The 19,259-nt window shown below is 33.3% G+C and overlaps 2 protein-coding genes across 3 annotated transcripts; both read left to right on the top strand.

Annotated features, from left to right (window-relative positions):
• The first annotated feature begins 3,055 nt into the window (after window positions 1–3,055).
• Window positions 3,056–8,955, top strand: LOC105130932 (vesicle-associated protein 2-1-like). The gene is made up of 8 exons (XM_011033660.1): window positions 3,056–3,532; window positions 3,710–3,803; window positions 5,963–6,033; window positions 6,132–6,213; window positions 6,600–6,715; window positions 6,819–6,953; window positions 7,797–7,865; window positions 8,634–8,955. The coding sequence occupies exons 2-8, from the start codon at window positions 3,743–3,745 to the stop codon at window positions 8,766–8,768; spliced, it is 669 nt and encodes a 222-aa protein (XP_011031962.1). The 5' UTR covers window positions 3,056–3,532; window positions 3,710–3,742; the 3' UTR covers window positions 8,769–8,955.
• A 1,172-nt stretch (window positions 8,956–10,127) lies between these two features.
• On the top strand, window positions 10,128–16,662 carry LOC105130933 (uncharacterized). Of its 2 annotated transcripts, XM_011033662.1 has the most exons (16): window positions 10,128–10,690; window positions 10,767–10,828; window positions 11,205–12,086; window positions 12,238–12,301; window positions 12,383–12,445; window positions 13,407–13,470; window positions 13,566–13,659; window positions 13,735–13,818; window positions 13,900–13,989; window positions 14,107–14,134; window positions 14,545–15,039; window positions 15,118–15,179; window positions 15,579–15,688; window positions 15,777–15,864; window positions 15,949–16,280; window positions 16,499–16,662. In XM_011033662.1, the coding sequence occupies exons 1-15, from the start codon at window positions 10,246–10,248 to the stop codon at window positions 16,264–16,266; spliced, it is 2,949 nt and encodes a 982-aa protein (XP_011031964.1). In that variant the 5' UTR covers window positions 10,128–10,245; the 3' UTR covers window positions 16,267–16,280; window positions 16,499–16,662. The 2 variants fall into 2 exon arrangements, with proteins under 2 accessions (XP_011031964.1, XP_011031963.1); XM_011033661.1 differs by having other exon boundaries at window positions 15,949–16,523.
• The last annotated feature ends 2,597 nt before the right edge of the window (window positions 16,663–19,259 follow it).

Below are 19,259 nucleotides of genomic sequence, written 5' to 3' on the forward strand. Positions count from 1 at the left end.
TTTTTTTTTAATAAAAGCATTTTTGAAAATAACATAAGAATCATCAGGTGAGTCGTTAAATGAGTTTGTCATCGGTTGGAGTAAAGAATTATTATTATGTATATTCTTGGTACATTTAAAGCGTAAATAATAAATATCCAGGCGCATTAATTTAAAAGATGGAGCTAAAAAGATTAAGACCCACAAGCTAACTTCTCCTTTTATTTCCTTAACCGGATCAACTTGGTCTGGTGACTATTCGATTTGTTTTTTCAGAAAGTGAGTCGTTCAATGAGTTGGTATTTTTTTCTTAAATATATCTACTCCTCGCATATTAAATTAACTGGAATTTCATAATTTAACCTATTAAGTTTATAATTCAATCAAATACTGTTATATTTGTTTAAAATTATAATAACTCATAAAAAATAAATTTAAAAAATTATGAATAAAAATTAAAAATTATTTGAATATTAAAAAATAAAAAATCCAATAAAAAAAATAAAATTTTAAAAAATTATTTAACAAAAAATATAATTGAATCACACGGGCTTGTGACGGGCCATACACCTTAACCTCTTTTTTTTTTTTCTTTTTAAATGGGATGGATGATATATTATTCACTCATTCTCTTAAAAAAAATACTAGTAACACGTCACCTCGTGTTACTGGAATTTATGTTCGTTGAAAAAAAAAATTAGATTAAAAATCTATTTTTCAAGTTATTTTCACTTGTATAAATTAATAAACACCATGAAAATCTTTTTAGACAACCTACTGGTCATTAAAACCCCCTAAATCAACAAAAAAAAAACATGAATAAAAAAATTAAAATAAAACTCAATATCTTATTTCATGTATATTTATAGAAAAAATTCACCACCATCAAATATTTTTCATCTGGATGTGGAGGTGTAAACTGCACAACACGTCGAATTCATTTTTCACTTTTATATATCCAAGCATTTCCATAAAAAATAATTTCCCTCCGTGGATTTAAATGCACTAAAGTCGGCATACTTGTTTTATGAAGATTAAATGATAGGAAATAAAACAAAAACAATCCAATACCTTGAAAAAAAGATGAGATGACATGAAGAAATAAGAGAGGACAGTGAAAAGAAAAGGAGACAAAGGTTAAAAAAGATATCAAGGATATATTGGAGTTATGATGAAAACACTTCTAGGACTAGATCTTGATGAAATAAATCTATAAATATTAAAAAAATAATAATTTTAAAGATGATGGTAAAATACATGTATTGTGCATATTCTAAAAACAATGATATTTTAATTTTTTAGCGTGTATTTTACATGTATCAACTATAAAAATTAAAATTGGTTATACTCGCATTTTTATCTCACATGCTAGACACAAATAAAATAAACCAATTGATAGGTCATGTATACAGGAACCATGCATTTTAAGTAACTATGCTATGGTGGGAAATAAGTTATTTTGGGTATATTTTTTTATCCATTATGCCATTTTAAAAGAATCGTAAACAAGTTGAATTCGAAGTAGAGTGCTTTGCAACCCAACAAGAGTGAATTTATTTTTAAAAAATTTATTTATTTTATCAGATTTTCCATGTAAAAGGCTGAAATAACATTTTGATATACAAGACCAACATGAATAAAAACTAAATATTATACATGTCTTTTCATGATTATAATTTTGTTAGTCTTTGAAAGTTTGACTCTTAAAAAACCTTTTAAGGAATATGATTATTATAATTGCTATCATTGACAATAACGAGTATGTGTTTGGTAATATAACGGTGCTTCTTAAAAATATTTTATTAATTAAAAATACATCTAAATAATATATTTTTTTAGATTTTTTTCTCATTTTTGATATTAACACTGTGCATACAAATTTCTTGTATTAAAATATACTAAAATAGTGAGAAAATTACAATAATAAATTTAATTACAGGAAAAGGTGAAAACTCTCGTGCTCTTCACATGCATTGATTATCTGATTAACAATCAAATTTGGATTTTACTTTGAATGGGAAAATATTCATACGAGTCTATAAATTTTAATTGTGTGAAATTTTAATTTAATTCAATCTAATGAAAAGTATTTATCCGAATTCAGAAACTTTAATTATATGACGTATAGATTTATTTTAATTTAATTTGATTTAATAAAAAAAAGAGTTTTACTCATTTGCTTTGTTAGCTCAATTTAAATGAAAAAAAAAGATTTTAATTCTTTATTTTCTTAATAGATTTGAAATTTTTTGGGAAAACTTTCTAGTATTTTGCCAGGTCTCCAGTCCTTGCCTTTTTTCTTCTTTAATTTGGTGGCTTTGTTGTTTTTTTATATAAATATATCATGTGCAATTGACTTTAAATATCATACATTTAAAGGATACTTTAGAAAAATTAATATGTAAATTATTTAACGTACTTTTAGTTAGAGGGATAGTAAAGTAAAAAGGCAAAAACCATCAAATATTCAGACACGAATAAATTTTAATGTTTACCATCAAATCAAAACTATGAAAAATAAAAATAAAAATAATTAATGCAATATTTTCTAGAAAAGAAAGGCTGCAAAATCAATTGCATGTGAAAACTAAAAAAATCATTTAATTAACTGTAAACAGGTACAAAGGTGCACCCTCTCTCCAACTCAGCCATCCACCAACCTAGAAGCAACGAAGTTATTTAATGTACTAGTGATATTGCTTTTTAAAATATTTTTTATTTAAAAATATATTAAAAATAATATATTTTTTATTTTTTTAATATTAGTATATTAAAATAATCTAAAAACAAAAAATATCAATTTTAAATTAAAAAATATTTTAAATATATAATTACACCACAATACCAAACATCTATTGAATAAATATGAGATTTAACCCGTCCACGGCCCAACATCCTGGCTGGCATTTGATTATTTACTAGAAAAGGACCAATTAAAGGGGGTTAATATAATATAATGTACCGACTTACAGCAAACATTAACAAATGATAAAAAGGAAGATACACGCCAGCTGGTTTTCTTCTTCTCTTCTTCTTCTTCTCTGCTCCCCCGTTGCTTTCTTGTTAGATTAAAGTTATATTCTTCTTCAATACGGGAAGGCATGAAAATGCCTCCCTGCCTTAAAAATAAATATTAAATTGTTTAATCCAAACTTCATCCACAAAATCGGTAATAAATGAGTGGTAGCTTTTATAAGTGACACGTCACAGGGACCCCATTCCAGTCCGGGGATCTCCAAAACTTACTTTTGAACCCGGTATTTTATTATACACGTGTCAACTCTATCACTCTCTCTCTCTCTCTCTGACTGAACAAGGAAGAAACCTCTGCCATTCTGGTTCCTGGGTGCACGAACACACCAACCTACCGCCCCTCTCTATCAAACACCCCCATCCCTCTCTTTCCTTTTAACGGGCAGAGAGAGTCTTGCTCCCCCCCTCTCTCTCAACGAAGCGCAGACCACCTGAACCGATAAAAAAAGCCGAAATTGGTGCCTAAAAGTTCGAGCCATTCGTTGCTTTTAACAAATCCTCCACATTCGTTTAACCACATGTTAGTTTTCTTTTATATTCTTGCTCCCGCTCTCTCTCTCTCTTGCTAATCTATTTCCACTCTTTTTTCAGTAATTTCTTCGATTGATTTGGGAGGTTTCTTTTTCTTCCTTTATAAAGAGTGAATAATTATTTATTGTTCGTCTTTGTGTTGATTTGATTTGGATTTTTGTGGAAGATTCTGAGATTTGGTGATATTGGTGGGGCCGACATGACTGCTGGTGATGGAAATCAGTTGATCTCCGTACATCCCGAGGACCTCAAGTTCATTTGTAAGTTTCCCTCATTCTCTCTATTAAAATCTGCACGTATCAATTTTCTTTTGTTTTCCTTTCCTTTTATAAATAACAATTATAATTACTTTATCTATTTGTTATTTAAATTCTCGCATCGTAATCTAATTTATGGATAATTCCTGGCAAGGAGATTAAAACTTGTTATAGTTAAATGTGCTTATTCATGCATTAACTGGCGAATTCAAGTAGACTCAACAACAGATTACTGAAATATCAAATAACATGGATTCTGCAAGGACAAGGATAATGCGTAATAAAGGTTTACAAAAATTAGTTACTGCCATGGATGTTGTTCAATGAGGATTTTTGAGATGGCTTGTGTGGGGGCTAAAGATGGATTTGGTTGTTATGATTTCGTTGGGAGTCTCAGCTATCTTTCTTACTGCATTAAGTAGACAGTGAATCGTTATTTAATTTAACATTGCCATTGTTCTTAAGATGGAATATGACTTTCTGGCTGTCAAAGCTATTGTCTAACCCTTCCATGAAAGTGTTTTAAGACAGTTAAAGGCCACGTAGAAAATTAGTTGTCTTCATTCTTTTTTTCTTTTTGTGAAATTCCACCAGGTTTTTGTACTACTGCATTAGTTAACTCTGTAATCAGGGCTTGCCCTGTTAGCAGTTTCTAGAGTTTGAGGGCTGTTTTAGGGCCTCTTGTCATGTTTTCCAGGGGAGGGATTACCGAAGTATGTCCCGGGCAACCAAGTGTAGTAATCGTGTTACGATTGACGTGATTTGATTTAAAAGTAATACATGATAAAAGAACAGAGATTATGATAATAGAGTACCGCTGTTTAATTGCCATGTGTGATTATATCTCAAAATTGGCAATAAAGAATTTCATTTGTTAGCATTTATTGTTGATGTCCGGATTCATAGTTCAGCTTCGGTTGAGTTGATCTTTTAGTGATGAGTAGCGACTCAGAAGCATCAATCATCATATGAAGTGTACTTGCAGACTTAGTGCCACAAATGGATATGAACAGTGGATAATCTTAGCACGAGTGGCGTCAAATTGCTTTTTAGGAATTATTCTTGCCAAATCTTGATGGTAATTGCTCAACATGAAAGTATCGGTGGTCATTTTTTTAAGGACTTGCTTCAGATATGTAGTAAGCTAAAAAAGTGATAGAAATGACACTATTACCCAACCTCAAATTATAATTCTAGTTCTATCTCAGTATGGGGCATGCTAAAACTCCCCTTTGCCATCATAGTTTTAGGTACGTATCAATCATGTTTATTTTTAACTAATTCCCAACTTAGGCATGATTTTTTCATGGATGCTATCTTCACTCTTGGCAAAACTTGGGAAAGATCCGCAGTGAAATATGAACAGTCCATTCCTCTGATTGGCAAAACTGGCTTCTTGCTGTGTTTAAGGAAGCTCCCCAACCTCACTAAGAGCCAATGACATTTCATTGTAGTTATCTTTTTCCTATCATATGTAGCAACCATTGCGCAGTTATGTTGTTACTGGAGCAGGATCTTTGAATAGAGAAAAGAAAGACTTTTATGTTTCAACACTCCTTTATCAAAGAGCTGCTCTCAAGTCTCAAACCTTTATGCAATCTTATGACCATTGCACTGAGCTGCATGCTCTATATCTAACCTGTTGTCAGATGTTTTTTAATTTATCTGCATCAGTGAGCCAGATGCCTGGTATTCAAGTGATATCTCTCACTACACAGTGAAGATGATTAGTTGTTCAAGGAGGGAGGGTGAGGATTTAAAGAAGAACAATTTGATGGAGGCGCAGTTTAACTAAAAGCCAAGCTGGTTCTGATCCACTTGTCTTAGAACTTGAAAGCTTTGCAGACATAGAAGACATGCTTCATCCACAGGAACCCAACTTGATTAAGGAGATGTGCTTACCAAAAAGAAGAATATCAAAAGATAGAAATTAAATTATATTGCCAACAGATCCATGGCAAATATGTGATGGCATGAAGTATGAATAATTGACGCAAATGTTTATGCTAATAACTTTAATCTGAATATTGTAAGCTGTCTTCTTGAAAAATCCAATGCCCTTTTGAAAGTGTAGAAATTCATGTGTTATAAAATTTTCAGATTTGATTTTATTAATGTAGTTCAGTCGGACTTATGAGAATGTGTTATATGTGTGTAATCAGTTGAGCTGGAAAAGCAAAGCTTTTGTGACCTTAAAGTTGTGAACAACACAGAGCACCATGTTGCTTTTAAGGTAATCTCTTAACCGCACATGAAATCTACAAACATAATATTGCTGTGCATTATATAGCCTTTAAAAAATTCATTTTGTTGTACTTCGATTTTCTCCAGGTTAAAACCACTTCACCTAAGAAGTACTTTGTGAGGCCCAACACTGGTGTTATACAGCCTTGGGATTCTTGCATCATCAGAGGTGCTACTTTTTCCCCAGGCTTAATCTTTTTATAGGACTTATCTATCCTTTTAAACTAGGAATTTTTTATTTGTCTGTGAACTTACGTTTGTTGTCCACTTAAAGGTTACAATTCTCCTACGTCAAAGATGTGAGTAGAGTGGTAACCAACCATTTGTGAGATGTTTATTAGGTGATCATTTAACAGCCTAGATTTTTTTTCCCCTCTTTCACCTATTGGAAATGAAAGATGCGAGTAGAGTGGTAACCAACCAAACCAAGCATGATTATTTTATCTATGACTAGTATATGGAATTGTTTGTGTGCCACGTGCCAGCCAACACAGTTTTGTAATTTTCCTTGTTGATTAGAACATATTAGATGTTTACAAACTACTGTATTTTCAGTTACTCTTCAAGCTCAACGAGAATATCCTTCAGATATGCAATGCAAAGATAAGTTTCTCTTACAGAGTACCATTGTGCCTCCACATGCTGATGTTGATGAGCTCCCACCAGATACTGTAAGGGTGTTAACTTGAAGGAGAAAAATTATCCATGTTTGACTAGCTTGACTTTCTGAAATGAAGTTATTTTTTGAACGATGATGTTTGATTTTGTTGCCAGTTCAATAAGGATAGTGATGGCAAGGTGATACATGACAGGAAGCTTAGAGTTGTATACATCCCTCCTTCATCAACTCAAGGAAACTCAGAAGATGAAGGGTTGAAGGGCTCCACTCAAAGTCCTGATGCTAACTCTGTAAGTTTTATTGTATTTGTGGGTGTGGTTATTTTAGTTCACCGTCATGGACTTGTGTGCACTCATAACTCAGGAGTTTGACAGAGTTCATTGGAGTTGGTGTTGCATCACTATTCGTTGCTTGACTAGTGTTTTTTAAAATAATAATAATAAAAATCATCAGTAATGCAACTAAAATCTCCTTCAAGAAAGCACTTAGAGATTGATTGAAGATGTCATATTGGCCCATGTCACAAAGGTTTAATATTGACGTGTACTGATGAGAAAAAAATCATGATTCTAAACTGAGAGTTGAACATGTTTAAACGCAGTGCTCCTGAGCAAAAAATGAGAATGATTATGGATGCTCCTAAAGGTGTATGGAAATGACAAATAGAACTTGATAAAGCATGTGAACCAGCTATTATTTGCATTTAAATAAATATTATCATCACAACAATAAAACAGTGATGATTCTGCAGTTGTGGGTGCCATCTTGTCACAGTACATAAATATCTACCTGTGTAAAGTGTGCAGTTTTGATTGGTCTACTCCTAGTATTAAGCTGCTTTTTTTGGGCTTTGCTGTTGAATCTATGTGCTAGAATCGAGCTCCTTCCTTGATTCTCCAAAACTGTGAATAACTGTAGTGAATTGTCATTTTTAACTACTCGAAGGAAACACATCTATATATGCATGTTATTCAACATGCACCATGCAACTTAATCTTGTTTTATAACTGTCACCATCCTGTAAGTTTTCTTCCTGTGCAATGCCTTTTGCGGTAAATCATACGAGTATATCCTGTAAGTTTTTTTTTTTGTATTGTAAGTTTTCTAAGCATTCTGTTTCGTGTTTCGATCAGGCTGTACAGAGCCTGAAGGATGAAAGGGATGCAGCTGTTCGACAAACCCAGCTACTACAGCAGGAACTGGTTAGTGCACTTTCTGATCCAGCCTGGTTTATTTGATTATTATTCGTTTGCTTTTCTTTGCTTGTTAAAAAGGTTATTTCCAAGTTGCTGTCACTGGTGTGAGAATTTGGAGCTAGTTTTGGCAATAAAGTGATAGAGAAATAAACCTGCACCCTTATAGCAAGCCCTATACTTTATCATCACACTAGTACATATCAGCTTGCTTAATATGCTTCTTCATCAGCTGGTTTCCTTGTAACCATGCAGAAATTGTTTATGGTTAGTACTTACCACCTCCCTGAAATGAGCCTTAGTCTATTGTGGGGAGTTTACTCAACACTCACTCAGTTGATAACGATTCCACCATTTCTAAGGGTTAATTATCCTTAAGTAGACATTTGCAGGCAATGCTTGTTCAAATGTGATAGTGCAACTGAAATGAAGCAGAGCAGGAACTTTTTAATCAAGTGACTTGTAGGCATGGAATTCATTTCTCAGATGGCTCCATGAGATCTTGAAGATGTAAAAAGAGTTCATTGGATGACTGAACAACCAAAACACTGGGGATATTTTAGATGTTCCCTGTTAGAGAACAAATGGATTCAAATGAACTGTATCTCATGCCAAGAAACAGTTTTATGATACCAAATTTCTCATATGATAGAGCCATCCCCCTACCCAAAGAGTTTTTTTATGTAAGAGCTAACGTGTATTTACTGCCATGCACAAATTAGTAGGATAACGAAAGGGAACCATTGCAACAATATATCTAAGCTTTCTTTCCTACAGGACTTGCTGAGGAGACGAAGATATCGAAAAAGTGATCCAGGCTTCTCCCTCATGTTTGCATTTGTTGTTGGACTTATTGGAATTATGGTTGGCTTCCTCTTGAACCTTTCATTGTCATCACCATCTACAGAATGACTGGGCTTTATCAAGGACCTTAGGAGACAATTTTTTCTTTTCAATTTTACTGTACAATCTGTGTCCGTCTGGTGTTCTGTTGGATGGAAGGGACATCGAACCATTTCCTCCCTTCTTTTTGTATATTTGCTATTGCAAATTTGTCAGGTGGCCAAATATATTTTCATCTCTTCTCATCGATATGTTACTGTTAGTGTGATCTGTTGCAGCTTTTGAAATCTTTCTTCGCACGGTTTAGAAATTTGCATTTCAAATTTTAACCCTGCACCTTTCTCAATCAATAATTAAGTTCATGTTTGTTATTCTGTTTTAAAAGTATTTTTTAAATAATTTAATTTATTTTTTATTTTTTTTTATTTTAAATTAATATTTTTAAATAATATTTTTTTTATAATTTGAAGACATGCTGAAGCGGGGTAGTTTGGGCCAGTACAGATGCCGGAATACATGTATATATATATAGTTTTCTAATTTGTGTTAAAGAGATGGAAACTTGTCTCGCGGATAATTATTTTTATCTTTTATCTCTTGCATCCAGATGAAAAAATGAATTCTATAAGTTTCCTTTCCTCCTCCTTTTTTTATTTATAATTATTATTAGGAGGATGTATAGTGTGTTCTAAGCCTAAAATATAAAAAAAGAATTTCATAGACTTTGCTCTAATTTGATATTATGTTTCAAAATGGTTTGGTAAAATTTAATTTTTTAATTTTTTTTAAGTTTTTAATATTTTTTTTATTGTTTTGATTTGTTAATATTAAAAATGATTTTTTTAAAAAATAAAATAATTTTTAAATATATTTTCAAGTAAAAGATAATTTAAAAAATAATCATTATTATTTTTAAATATATTTTTTATCCTGACTTTTCAAATATTGTTTTTTTAACTGATTCAAATGGATTCAAACACATTTTACTGAATATCTAATATCATAAATGATCACAAGTTTTGTTTAAGAATTGGATTTATAGGCTTGAGATTGGATTTGACTTATTTATTAAACCATATTCAATTCTCCAAGAATTTCAATGCTTCATATATTGTTTTTTTTCCTCTTGGTTTCAGACCATGTTGCGTATAAAACAAAATTAATCATGTAATAAAATGCAATCCTTTTAATATTTATTTTAAATTCTTAAAAAATAGATAGCATTTTTGGAAACTACAATTTTTGGAAAGCTCTTAAAAAAATTTTCTACGTAGCTCATTATTTATTTATTTGTTTTTTGATATAAACTACAATTAATATACAGAATATTAGCACTGATACTGATATAATTATACACCACAATTAATGAGCTGTCTTTTTAAAATCCAAACTAATGGAAAGATTGGCGGGAAACTATCACGTGCCGAATCTCAAAACAATCAAAACTCCAAAATCCCTCCCTGCCTCCCTCCACATTTCTGCAAATCCATCCATGTCCTAACCCTAAAACACTAACTCTCTCTTTCGCTCCCCGCCCAGACTCGCTATGCAAACTCACTCCTCCAACACGCAACTCGCCCTCATCGACTCGCTCGCCACCGCCACTACCTCCACCGAGTCCGATTTGCAAGAGAAGGCATGGCACATAATCGGTCTCCTCCTCTCAATCGGCAACCCAACTCCAGCTCTAGAGCTCGCATCTCACTGCACACTCTTCAATGCATCACCGGATCTCATCGAGTCTCTCTGCTCAATCCCTAACTCACCTATCACTTTAACGTTCAACAGTGACGACTGTGGCAATAGCTTCCTGGTCACCATTTCTCCACATGGTCTTTTCGCTTTGAATCAATTCGTATCTAATCTCAGCTTGATTGAGGCGTTTGCTACTGGGATCCGGACTGCAATCTGCAGGCCCAAGGTTCCTTTGGAGGACGTTGTGAGGATGTATTTTAGGAAACGGAAGCGAATTGGATATGATCCTGCAGATGGTAAATTTCTGTTTTAATTTGTTTTTTCGGTCGTTGACTGGTTCGGTTATTGAGTTATGGCGGTGTTGCTTTGCAGTATACCAGAAGGAACAAGGAGTTTCTACTTCGTCGAAAAGAATTCGAAATGGTTGCAAGACGGTAACTTTTGAACTGGTTTACATAATTATGAACTTGACCAATTTGGTAGAATTTTTTTCTCCACTTGGAGCTAAAATAAAATCTACAAGTTCAATATAATTAAATTTTGCTTGCTTTATTTTAGCAATTTTATATGGCCATTTCAGAACCTGGAGGCTTTCTCTTCGACCCTTGTGTTTGCAAAGCAAGTTTATTTGAAACTTGTTGGTAACTTGTGAAATCTTTCTTAAAATATTCAAAATGACGAAAGTAGTTTCTGTTCAGAAAGAAAAAATTGGTGAAATGATAATTTTTCTATAGCTGAGTGACATGGTTCTTATAATACAACCCTGCAAATTCCGATCTTTCTGAAATGTCTTATTTTTAAATCATGCAGTTAGCTTTTCACTTAAGTGAGGATGCCAACAGGATTAATGTTGAGCCAACTTACATGCCAATCCAGCCAGATAACTTGATTCTTGCACCTGACTTGCTCGTTAAAACCATAGCGGGTGAATTAAGTTACAAATTAGGGGATATCGAATATGTAGAAGGTGAGAGGCATACAAGAGCTGTGGAAAGCGGGAAGGATAAGAGAATCATGGCATGTGAGATTGATGAAGAGTCTGCTCTTCCCATTACTAGGTCGGATAATGAAGCTGTATTCCAAGAAGCTAAAGTGAATGAGATAGATCTTGAAAGTAGAGCAGATGTCAATACTACATGTTGCTTGGATGATGTCAAATGGAGCAGCAGATTATTGTTGGAGCTTACGAGTGTTAATGGTGCTTGTAATGCTATAAATGACTGTCGTGTTGAAACTGTAAGAACTGAAACCAGGGAAGAACTGGTAATTGATTATGGTAAAACGGAAGGAGAAGGCATCAACCATTTTCAGCGAAGTAATGCTGTTTTTGATACGCCACAAGAAAGAAACTTTAGGAGGAATGAGCTGAATTCTCTGGATAAAGAGACAATAACTACCCATATGAAAAATCAGGCCGAGGTTTCAACTAGTGAGCTCTGTGTTCCCCTGAAGTTGTCAAAAGACCCAAAACCCTCCAATAAGATTAAGGTCACTACTGGTGTTGCTGTGTCTCCAAGACAGCAGACTCTTTGCCAGTCCCTAGATCAAAGGAACGATTGTAACCCTCCCAAAGAGAACCAGCACAGGAAAAAAGATCAAATGAAAAACTGCATGGCACAAAAATCAAAGCAGGCGTGCAATGATACTCATACAAAAGAAAGAAAGAAGGATTGTGCCCTTAATGCTCCCAAGGTAAGTTCAAATCCTGCAAATTTTATGTTCATATGCTTTACGCATGCACTTGTTTAGCGTGCCCCTAAATGGAGCTAATTCTCTAAGAGTAACTGGGCTAGTATAGCTGTTTTCCTTTCATTGATAGGATTTATTGATGGTCTCCTTTCAGGATTGGGGATCCAAAGACTTTCCACGCTTTGATTCTTATATTGTTGAAAAGGAAGAAGGCTCGGGTATGAAAGCGTTCTTTGTTTGTTGACCACATCATATTATGATCGTTAGTTGACTATATTCCATTTAACCCCAACTGGCAGGTGGTTATGGCACTGTTTACAGGGCAACGAGGAAACATGACGGGACCACAGTTGCCATCAAATGTATGTAAGAAAAATTCAAAAACAGAATCGGATTAAGGCTAATCTTCTACAATTTGTAGCGACTACTATCTATAAATTATACAGTCCATTTATTAATCTCCATCAAGAAGTATTTGAGTATCATTTGATTGCCAGAATCCTTTATTTTGAGGATGAGAGAAATTGACAATGTTTATTTGTTTGGCACTTTTTATCAGAATTACAATTTCTGACATGAAAATGGTCCAGTAGATTAGAAAAGGAGTCAATGCAAATCTCAGATGATGTAGTTTAACTTTTTGTTCATTTTCATACCGGTGAATTGTAGGAATGGGAAAAATTTGTGAACTCTGTTTTGAACTCCACGAAACCTGCACCGATGATCATAGATTAGTGATAATAATAGGATTTCTCCTGTGTGGATCATGGTTGCAACCCAGGTTACAAGGCTCGTTATCTACTATCATAATAAAGTGAATCATTGTGGATGTTGAAAGCAGTGCTTCTGAGTACAAAGTTCATATGCTCTTATTTTTCTTGGAATAATTTGAAATGTCAAGTTATCACCTCACTGAATGGAGTCGATCGGGGAGTGGAAGTTTGGAAATCTAAATGCTCCTTTACAGCGTGGAGTATGCATTTGTCGTACTGTAAATTGTTGTTTCTGTTTTCTTCTATTCAACAGCATTATGGCATCTTTCCTTTTATAAATAAATTTTAGTTAGCAACCATATTGTTCTATCCAAGTTAATGTGGAATTTAAAGCATGCAATACTCCAAGGAGTTAACAGCTACATTTATCATATAGTTGCAAACAAGTGAAGTAAATACGTTAGAAATACTACTTAATGCATTTAATTTCAACCTGCTTATCTAATAAATGGGAAATGCCAAGTCATATCATTCAGCATAAAATATATGTTGTCGGGATAATCCAAAAACATTTACTGATATCTAGTCCCTTTTTTTTCTGGCTCTGCAGGCCCTCACGAGAATGCTCGCAGACACCATGTTATCAATGAACTAAGGATGCTGGAGCGCTTTGGGTAAACATTTAGGGAAGTTTGTTTCACTTAAAAGATATACGGTTGCATTTTGAGTGTCACGTTCTCTAACCTGCAAGTTTATTCTTCCAATTCAGGGGCAAAAATTTTGTAATAAAATATGAAGGCTGTCTCAAGAACCAAGATTCTGACTGCTTGGTTTTGGCATATGTTGAGCATGACAGACCGGAGGTGATTAACATATGCTTCAATGGATATGCCTTTGTTTAATCAATTAATTGATCTTGTTTTTGCTCTAACTTTTAGGTGTTGAGGAAGGAAATAGATGTTTTTCAGCTCCGTTGGTATGGGTATTGCATGTTCAGAGCTCTTGCAACTCTTCATAAGCAGGTGAGAAGTTTTGCAAACACATCCATTATGATTTGAAATTATACACATAAAAAAACTCACTAGTTCCCTTCTTGTTAGCAGGGAGTGGTCCATAGGGATGTAAAACCTGGCAACTTCCTTTTCTCTTGCAAGGCCAGTAAAGGTTATCTGATCGATTTCAATCTTGCCCTGGTTAGTGATATTTTTTGGTACATCTACATGACTATTTACGTGTCAAATCTGTTTCACATCTTCACTGCTCTGAAAAAGTTAGGAAAACTTATCTTGGTCTTTATTGTGTTTTGACAGGATCTGCATCAAAAGCTTGGAGCAATTAGTGAGCTTTTTTTTCTCTTATCTGAGATTTTATATTCAAACATGACATTAACATGGATTTAGTTTAGAGCATGGAGTATTCAGTCTCCAGTTGAAGATTTTATTGATAGGCGATAATCAGTTAGTGAACTTGCAAAATGAAATAATCAACCTTTATATGTGGGCTTGTTCGCTACTAAAAAGCCTGAAAAGCATGTTTTTCTCTTGACCTTTTATCTTTTGAGCATTTTTTGCTAAGCCTTCTAGTTTTCAGGCTTTTAGACCCAGGAGAAACTTAGCTTATAAGTGCTCCATTGCAGATTCTCTGGACATAGGTTTGATAAAGCTTAGGATCAAATGTTTGAAAATCAGAAGTGATGAAGCTTCTTCTTCTTCTTATATATATATATTTATTATTATTTTTTTTTGCAGACAAATCGAAGGCGGAAAATGACATAAGCTTCAATAATGTTGCAGTTTCCAATGCCAAATATATTCCTCCATCTAAAAGTAGGAGGTTCCCAGGCACTAAATTCTTGGATGCAGTTGACGTGGGGACGATAAAAGGCTTGAACTCAACTTTGGAGGCCAAGAATGGAAAAAGGAAGCCTGATAGGACTAGTATGAAAAGTCAGGGAGCAGAAGGCTCTGGCGTAACCTCAGTCAAGAATGCAACCAGTGCTCGGACTCCTTCAGCAGAAAGGCTGAAAGAGCCTCTGCCATGCCATGGTAGAAAGGAGCTTATCAGCTTGTTGCATGAAGCAATGCAGAGTCCAAATCATGAAGCATCCAGTGTTCCGGCTTCTATGAGGAAGAGGATTGCTGCACCTCCTGGAAAAATAGATGGAAGACATATTTATCTTACTCCAATGCCTCTGCACTCGACTGACATTGCAGTTGCTGGCATTGGCTTAGTTAATAACAAAGGTGAGTTTCATATAGTGTGTGCCTTTGAGAATGTGGTTTGTTTGTCTCTGTTTCAATGATGAGGTTGTTTGTCATTAGGGGATGGGAAGAACAAGAAAGAAGGCCCTTGTGTTGGAACTAAAGGTTTTCGGGCTCCAGAGGTGAGTATCAACTGAGATGCCGAGTCTGCATGTTTTTTATATAGAATTCTACTAAAAGATTCTTGGTAGATAATTACAATGTGCACTGGCTATTAAGTCATGAGCATAATCAATAACAGCTTCATTTGTTCACAGTATGATCTGACGAGTAATGCCAATATTTTTTTTATCTATGCTTCGAGCTCATGTTATAAATAAGGCCTAACATGGTCTTAGTTAGAATTTGGTAGGATAGAATATGGTCAGTGTCGTGTAAAGAATATGTTTTCCAGGTTCCACTTCCAAAGGAAAGTAAAGTGTCAAGATGTAATGATAAAAACATTTCACTTCTCAATAATGAGCACTTGATTTTTTTTTATGGTTGTCAAAATGATAAAGTGGAGTTTGCGGTTCACGCAGGTCTTGTTCAGATCTATCTATCAAGGCCCCAAGGTTGATATTTGGTCTGCTGGGGTCACCTTATTATACCTGATAATAGGAAAAACGCCCTTTTATGGTGATCCAGAACAGTAAGAGCTTTTTTGTAAAAAATTTCATTAGAGTTTTTGTGCACTTCGTTTCATTTTCTTTTGTTAACCATATCACTGTCGTTATCAGGAATATAAAGGATATAGCAAAGTTAAGAGGCAGCGAAGATCTATGGGAAATTTCAAAGCTTCATGACCGGGAATCCTCATTCCCAGTGGTATTCCAATTTCTTGTTTTGATCTTCCGTAAATTATGAAAAGAAAATTAATTCATGTTCAAGATCTCATTGTTTCTTTCCCAGGACCTGTATAATATGCAATCTTTGCCACCCACGACACTATGGGAGTGGTGCAAGCTGAACTCAAAAAGACGAGATTTCCTGGATGCAGTGCCAAGCTCACTGATTGACCTGGTGGACAAATGCTTGACGGTGAACCCGAGATTGAGGATTAGTGCAGAGGATGCCTTAAAGCATGAGTTCTTGGCTCCATGCCATGAGAGCCTCCGAAAGCAGAAGCTGCTCAGGCAGGGACTCAGCTTGGATTCTCGAACTAATAATAGTCCTTCACATGGACAAAGCACTGCCAGACCTATCAAAATTTATCAAAGGCAACCCTGATCAGATTATGGATGGGATGTCTTTTTAACTTAATCTGATTTAGGTTAACCCTCTATCCATAGCTCTTTGATAGGATATTTGCGTATTTTACCGCTGTAAATCAGTGAATTTATTACCCCTATAAGCCAGTCCTTGCCGTCCTTTTTGCTCATTATAGAATTTCTTAGGTGTGTTGTAACTAAATTAATTACAAGAATGAATACATAATTGTACAAATGTGCTTTATTTTCAGAGCAGAAACTATGGCTGCTTGATAACACTGGTACGTGTAACCTTAGCTTTACTGTGAAATGTGCAAAATACCTTTTCAAGTACAATCTTGTTCCAGGTGAATCAATGCCAGTTTTCTTCTGAAACACTGTAACTAGGATTGTTTTCCATTGTTCTTCTTTTCAATTGTTTTCTGCTACAGCTTTTTTTTCCCCCGGCAAGGGCGTCCTCGATTTCTTTTTCCAGCTAAGCCGCTTAAAAGACCTTGAGCCCTTATGGTTTCCATGTCACAGTTTCAGAAATATTACTTCTCATAAACTCTGTGTTTTATTATAGTAGTGATAGCAATCAACTACAATCCAGATCATAGGAACCCTAAATATAGTTGGTTAATCGATTTGATTCACCTTAAAAGAACAAAAATTGTATGTATCAGTAAGCAAAAAAAAGGGACCAAAAACAGAGTGAGGTTAGTAAGCAAAAATGATTCTATTTTCCCGTTCTCTCTTTTCTTTTGTTATTTGATAATAGTTAATGTCTAGCCACCAAAAACAGCCATATGCAATCATGTTATGAGTTGCGCGTTATATTTTTTTTTTAATTAATATGGGTATTCAGTCAGCTTTTATATATCACGACTAATTTTATGGATTATATATCACGACTAATTTTATGAATTGTATGTATATATTGACGAATTTTAAATTTATATATATTTTTCTTTCTAATAGCCTAAAAATTCATGCAAATCTTTCTAAAGTTGATTATATCCTCTAGTTTTTATTTTTATTAATTTTGATCTTTTTTATTGTTATTTATTTTATTTTTAATATTTTTTGAAATTTATTTATTTGTTTTTATTTATTTATTTATTTATTTATTTTTTAATTTTATCCCTTATCATTTTATTTCACTTTATTTTTATCCAATTTTGATCTTTATTTTTTTATTGATATTCTCCTATCCTTTTCTTTATTTTTTTATTTTTACCTCAAAAATTATTTCATTTTATTTTTATCCAATTTTGTTTTTTATTTTTTATCAATATTTTCTTATCCTTTTCTTAATTATTTTATTTTGTTTAACTTTTTGATGCAATTTTAGCCCTAGGTTTTTTATTGTTATTTTCTTATTCTTCTCTTGATTTTTTTATTTAGTTTTTATATTAGATTTGGTCATTATTATTTTTTAATGTTATTTTTTATTTTTTAAAAACTTTTATGATTAAAACTTTATTTCATGATTTTTGCACGTTTGTCTTTCTATAATATAATCCTAATTTCATGATCTAAATTACTGATTTGAATATTAACCTGATTTTAGTTCTTTTTTTTTTAGGTCTTTTATTAAAAATTAAATTTTTTTAATTTTATTATTCAATTTTAAATTATTATATCTTGAGTTTTGTTATTTATTTTATTTTTTTAAAAAAAATTATCTTGCTCTTTTATTATAAGTGATGAGTTTGTATGAATTTCTTCTAGAGATTACAGGATCCCCATATCTAGAAAACAAGAAATAACTACCAAGTCCAATATAAAAAAAACATCCATGTGAAATGATTAAAATTAAAAAAATAAAATTAAGGGACTAATAAAAAGAAAAAAAAACTGAATTTTTTTCACGATCATACAATTTAGCCCTTAATGTTTGCAAGAAAAAGGGCTCAACACTTGTCTAGTATTCAAACCCTATCCCTGGGATTCAATTGTTTTAATTCAACTTAATTTTATTGAATTTTTTCAAATTAAACATCAACTGAGAACCCACATCATGAGCACTCAATACCAAACAAATCAAATAAATAACAAAGCTCAAGTCCGCAGGATATTATGTATCCATATTTTTTTCTTTCTCTCCCCCTTCTGCTTCGAGTAGAAACTGCAAAGAAGGAAGCGCCCAAGGAACTGACTAGGTTCTAGTTTTCAATCGGTTCAGGTCCACGGACTCTAAAACATCCAGATCCTTCTGTCAAACTGCAAGGTGCATAGATGTGGGCATAAAATGGCCAAACTGTCTGACCTTGCTGCTAGGGAAACGTTCAAACTAGCCACGCCATTATTACGAGGCTGCTCATGTTCATGGTGTCGAAACTTCCGTCGAAGACCCTGGAAATGTCGACCTTATAACCATACCAACCAAAAAAAAAAAAAAACAAATACCGAAGGAAAAAAATTGAGCAATATCTTTTTAATTCATTTTTTTATCATACATAAACCATTATTCTAATAACAAAATCACTTCCAAGATGACAACACTTGATTTTATATTAAAAAATAATAATATATCTATCACATACATATTATTTTATCTTTATTTATAAATATGTTTTATATCAATAATGTATTTAAATTTCTTTTGTGTGTTAGGACACATTACCCCATTATTATAATTGAACCTCCACGGGGTCAATATAACCTCATAGAGGATATTTTATTCTATATCAATCCTAAATCAAGTTCCCCAAGATGTGCTCAACCGTAGTTGATATAATGTTATTTTTCTTAAAATTTAAATAAAATAATATCATCATATCTAGAAAAAAGTTATTATAATAAAAAAAAACATAAAATAACATAAATGCATACTGTGGGCCCAGTATAACTACCAAACATAAACGATAGTCACCATTACATTATTACAAATAAAAAACTTCAATATTTCAAAAAACAAAGCAAAATATAATAATGGGAACAATTCATGTGATTTCTAAGAGGACCGAATATTTAACTCTCTCAGCAGGTAAACGCTTTCGGGTCAAGTCGATCACAAGAGGGACAGAA

The sequence above is a fragment of the Populus euphratica genome, unplaced genomic scaffold (genome assembly GCF_000495115.2).
Source record: "Populus euphratica unplaced genomic scaffold, PopEup_1.0 scaffold43.1, whole genome shotgun sequence".
NCBI classification, from domain to species: domain Eukaryota; kingdom Viridiplantae; phylum Streptophyta; class Magnoliopsida; order Malpighiales; family Salicaceae; genus Populus; species Populus euphratica.